Source organism: Penaeus chinensis, chromosome 31 (assembly GCF_019202785.1).
Source record: "Penaeus chinensis breed Huanghai No. 1 chromosome 31, ASM1920278v2, whole genome shotgun sequence".
NCBI classification, from domain to species: Eukaryota; Metazoa; Arthropoda; class Malacostraca; order Decapoda; family Penaeidae; genus Penaeus; species Penaeus chinensis.
In genome coordinates, this window is record NC_061849.1 from 36,522,604 (window position 1) to 36,528,281 (window position 5,678).

General features: G+C 36.8%; 1 protein-coding gene across 1 annotated transcript in view; it reads left to right on the forward strand.

The window, feature by feature from the left end:
• LOC125041755 (peroxisomal membrane protein PEX14-like) overlaps positions 1-4,098 on the forward strand; it is a 29,424-nt gene extending 25,326 nt beyond the window's left edge. Inside the window, exon 10 of the mRNA XM_047637010.1 lies at positions 2,119-4,098. Coding sequence (XP_047492966.1) covers positions 2,119-2,245 — 127 coding nt within the window. The 3' untranslated portion in view covers positions 2,246-4,098. The remainder of the gene's footprint in view (positions 1-2,118) is intronic.
• Positions 4,099-5,678: the final 1,580 nt, after the last annotated feature.

Consider the following 5,678-nt stretch of genomic DNA (forward strand, 5'->3'; position numbering starts at 1 on the left):
GTATGTATGTATGTATGTATATATATATATATATATATATATATATATATATATATATATATATATATTTTACTTTTAAGTGGAGATACAGAAAGAAACATAAATGTGTTATGTATGGGAAATAAGACATACTGTAAATAGTAATTCTGGTTGACATGCCAATTTTAGATAGTAAGCACTCATTGTCCTTTAGCCTGCATAATTTCCCTTTGTTGCAGAAATGGGAACCTCACATATCACACCCCAACTACTAGCCCTCTTTCTCCACTAATGTGTGTGTTTTATCCTCTGTTAAAACACACTGTCTTCTGCTCTGATACTTCCTTTCTCTGAATCATAGGCTAATGATAATGATTATGATTGAAAATGCACAAACTCTAGTACTATTATCATTTATAGGACCTTTGACAGACAATGTATACTACTTTTACTATACATCAAAGCAGATGTAAGAACAACAGGCAACACCTCATCCAACTTGCTGTGTTGGAAAAACTAATGGTATGAAATTACTGAGATGTGTGTTTTGAGTTCATCCTGAGTACTGCCAATTTTTTCACTGGTAATGGTTATGTTAAGCTCTGATAAAACAGAACCACAGTTTTAAGGATTTGGATGCCAGTGAAGGTTCTCATCCCATGTTCAGATCCTCAGGCACTAAGGTCAACTCTTGTATCATTTGATGGCTTAATTGTTTGATTGGCCAGTTTTGTGTCCAGTGGCTATAGAATTGCTCGAAGACCAATCTTTTGTGAAATATTAACCCCATACTGATGGGTCACGCCTAGCAGCGTCATAACAAACTACTCGGTCTGTGGTGTATGGCTATATGCCATACACATTTGGCTTGATGTAGCAGACTCCCACACCCAAAGTCTGCTCATTGCCATTGATTTCCAGGGTGTAGATCTTATATCTTTTAAATTTTCGTAACTCATCAACATTGGGTTAAATGTTACATCTAGCACTTCATCATGGCATGTATAGACAATTTACCTTCTTGCATTTCATTGCATGAGCAACATCAAAGAAAGTTCACATGAGCACTGACTTGGTAAACTTACTCTGGACAAACTGTACTGAAGGGCTGCTCCAGAATCCCATGCAACCTATATCTGTGTGCGAGATAGATGAGGTTAATGGTCTTTAAAAGTTTACTGTGTCTTACCTGGTATTCTTACTGATTGCACTGGTGTAACTCTCTGCTGTCTACTCAAGTTACTCTCATGTCGTGTTTGGTTGGAAATGTAAGTGCATGTGTGAAACATGTATAGACTGTGTGTGGCTATGTTGTATTTTAACTCTTACTCATTTGCCTATTTTATATTTCTTTATTCAGTTTTCATTCTGACAACTAAGCTAGTCTTGCTGAAACTTCTTTGGCCCTGTGTTATTTGTTCAGTATCAAATTTGTTGTTGTTAAGCAGTGCAAAGCATATCAAAATATTGGTTATTTTAGTACGCTTAGTCCTGGTATCTTTTACTGTAGCAGATGAATGGTGGATGGAATGAACACATTGTTCAGTGTTAACTAACTAAATTACTAACACTATTAAGCCCTTGCCGACGGGTATGACGCGTACGTACGTGCTATGCCCACTGTGAGTACTTGTTTGATTGTTTTTACACATAGATGGCTACACTTGTACTAAGTCCCCAATGAGCCAGTTATGAGTACTGCCCGTCTCGCCCGTTCACCCTTTTCTTTGATTTACGAAATATTTTACGTTATCTTATTTTGCTGTTACTAATTTTTAAAAAACATGATAATAATTATAATGTTTATAATAAAAATAACACCATCGATATTCATAGCACAAGTAAAAAAATATGTTTTTCCCGCCAATTCAAATCAGGTACGGTCACAAGGTCTACTAATTTACTCCTTAATGGCTAAGCACTAGCAGAGCCATCTATGGGCAGACATTTCACCAAAAATATAGAAAATAGTCATAGCATTTTCCCCATTTTTTTTTCATTTTCCCCGGCGGCATTGGGTTAAGCAGTATGTATAAAAAGAGAAAAGAATTTAAATTGAATATGTCATATGATTCTGATTATAAATATCAATAGCTATGTAAAATAATTGTTAAAATTTGTTATGTTTTCCTATGTCAGGATGTTGGAGGGGGTAGAACCCAGGAATAGGTGGAGAGAGGTGGTAAGAAGTGGGTGTTTGACGATGCTGCTTGCACGGGACTCCTACCTATGCAAGGAAAGACACTCCTGGAGCAATATTCTATGATCAGACAGCAGTATTTGATAGCCTTTTTGTTATTTTTTTGCTGAGTGCTGTGTTCATTTGAATATTAACAGTCTTTGCAAAAATAATAATTCATAATTTGAGAGTGTAGTAACTACTTAAACTCCTAGTGATGCTCAATATTTCAATATATGGTTGAGTTAGATTCACAGCCTATAACATATATCTTTTTAAACTATTATATTTGTGTTTATTATGGTAATTGTAATATGTTGCTGTAACCTGGAATAGTATTTTTCACCTTTAGCATTATTAAGTGTAAGTTCAGTGGCTGAGTGGGCCAAGTGCCCAAGCACTGATGTAGGGTTCAGGGGTTTGATGCTTTCTGGTTACGGGAGTGAATTGTGGGATAACCTATTGGACCAATAGGTCGTGGCTGTATATCATCCAGTGCATGTCCAACTTTTTACTATTCTATTACCAATATTAACTCTATCAGGGGAAAGTGTCAATTAGCCTAAAGGAATGTTTTGGCTTTTCAAGTTGTAATTGTGAGTTAATCTGTTTAATAAAAAAAAAAACAAAAAAAAACAATACCATTTATATACATTAGGCAAGACTTAGATCACATCTATGATATTTTGCATTAAATGATTTTATATGTTATGTATTCCTCTTTAAAAACTCATTGTAAATTCCAGAGATAAGACTAATATTCAAGCAAATACAGTATTGCAGCTGATTATGAAAATAGAATGACACAAATAGTTGTTGATATTTTTATGTACATGGTTGAAGTTAAGGGTCATACCTATATTAGTTATCCTAGTTGTTATGTCAGATAGAAATAGAGTGACATATTTTGTGTTGTGTAAACAGTATGGACAAAATGTATATGCTTGTGTAAAAACTACATTTGTCTCTTAACCTTTAAGACACATTTTGTTGAGTACAAACTTGTTCAATTTTCCATTTGTTCTTCTTTACAAGCCTTCTTTGATGTTAAAATTATGCTCATGTGTTTATAAGGCTTTATAGATTTGCTGACCATTAAATTATAGCAAGGATTGCTTAAGTAAAATCAGGAGATAAGTGAAGAGCCAAAGTTATTTTTGTATGATTTACATTTTTGTAGATATTCATTTATCTCTCTTGATCAGAATTAAGCTTTCTGCTTTCCTCTTTTTGTGAATGTCATTACTATTTCAGTTGTCAGAATAAAGGCAATCTAGACTACTTCTTTATATATAAATAGTTGCCATACTATAGACATCTTTGATATAGCCTGTAAAAAAATTAAGATTGCAGTAGGTGTCCAAACAAACTTGTTTTGTGTGATGTGGTACTTTAGGCAATAATTCTTAAGCTTGTGAGAAAAACAATGCCAGGATGAGTTGACAATATTTGAGTATGCTTTTGGTGTGCAGGATAGAACTGCATGCTTGGATATAATTGTTTTGAGTTTAACTCTTCCTAAAAGGAAAAAGAAGTGTAACAATAAGTACATGTTTTTCAGGTAGAAAATCCAATTATTGAAACTGATATGTCTCACAAAGTTACGTCTCATGTTGGAAGGTAAAACAGCATATGCATATGTTAATAATTGCACTTGAAATAACAGAATCAAAAGGATAGAATGAAAGGTAATTGAAGTCATCAGTACCATCTGCAGGAAGTAGTCGTTATAGAATTTTTTTTTTCTATGAAATATATGATTTTGTATTCAGTGCTTTTATGCTTGTTGATTCTGTTCATTCTTTTTGGCTTAAATCTTTGAGACATAGAAATTGTATGACAATACATTTGTTAAAATTTTCTTGTAATAACTTCACCACTAATGAATTGACTATCTAACTGCAAAGTTGAAAGTGAGTCATAACAAGTTACGAAAGGAATTTGCATTTATGTATCCCTATGTCTAATTGAGAGTGTGGAAGCATGGAGCAAAAAAAAGGAAGGCTGCATCTATTAAAGCTCCACAAAAACTCTCAGAAGTTACTTCAGCCAGTATATTGCTACATGAGTGTACATTTTGTGTGTGTGTTTTCCCTTCATTTTATGGGAACATTTGAAATGGAATGGGAAACATCTCTCTTGCCATCACTCTTACGATTTAGTTTTAAAGTGTTGGGAAATACCATGAAAATACATGACATGAACCACCACGCCCACTTCGTTTGACTATTTTTTATCTTTTGATGTTTGCCTCTGCTTCCACTACTGATTATTTAAATTAGGCATCATAACATCATTTTCTTTTAGTTTATGAATCCGTGTGGGCGACCTCTGACAGGGGCGCAGAACTGTATCCACCCTCTGTTTCCGCTTACAACCCCCTAATCCCTTGATTGTTGTCGTGGAGGGGGGGCTTAGGAGACAGAGACTGGGGCCCAATGTAGGGATCACCCCTGCCTTGGACCTCAGCCCTCGCCTCAAGTAATTTTGCAGGGTCTTTTCTTCTCCCCCTTTTCATTTCTTCTCTTCTTCTTCTTCCCCTTCTTCTGTCCATTTCTTAAAGTGTGAGAGCTGTGCTGGAAGGATGAAAGGCTGCTTTGTGTCAGACTTAAATGGCTTCTGGGAGCAATGGGCACGGTATTCCTTTGGTTAGTTGTCTAGCCAATACCCCTCACGGGGACCCTGAGGTGTAGACTGTTTTCTTTCCCCATTGATTTCAGGCTCACCATGGTCAGTAATGAAGATGTTTTACCCTTATTAGCGGCATTAAGGCTTGCCTCTTCATCAACTAGCCTATCTAAATTTGATATTATTGGTTTCCTGCCTCTCCTTTGAACACGGCTCTGACTGATACTAATACCCCCTCCTCGATGTTTGCTATCAACTCTTATCCATTCCGAATCACCCAGGTCATTACTCAACCCTCAGAATACAGCCCTTCCTCTCTCCCAACATCTTCCTCTCCATCTTCTACTGCACAGTCTTCCTCATTGTCTACCCCACCCCCTTATTACTACTATTCATCCTTATTGTCCTCCTCCCAATATTACTACTTCTATCTATACCACCCCATCTTCCTCCCGCTCTCGTTTTTCTACTGCTTCCACCTCTGCAAACCTTTTGAGAACCCTTTTAAAATTCTTTGTGATTCCCCCTACAGTCCCATACTCTGCCTCCAAAAACGAGTAGGCAAAGTTTCCTTTTGTAGTCCTTCTGATTGTTCACACCTTGTCATAGTTACATCTGAGTCCCAAGCTCGTGCACTATCTACCCTGACTGACCTCACTGGTAAACCTATTCCTGCCCAGCCTCACTCCTCCCTTAATACTTGTACCGGAACTGTTCCGTCTCTCCAACTGACTGTCCTGTCTACAACAAGGACTGGTCAGGCAATGAAAACGACTTGCTTGCATGCCTCGTCGACTATGATGCAGTGGCAGTCCAGTGCTACACTATACCTCCCAGAGGTCAGCGTAAGGCCTGCACCAATATTGCCAAGATTAGCTTCCGTAGACATGAC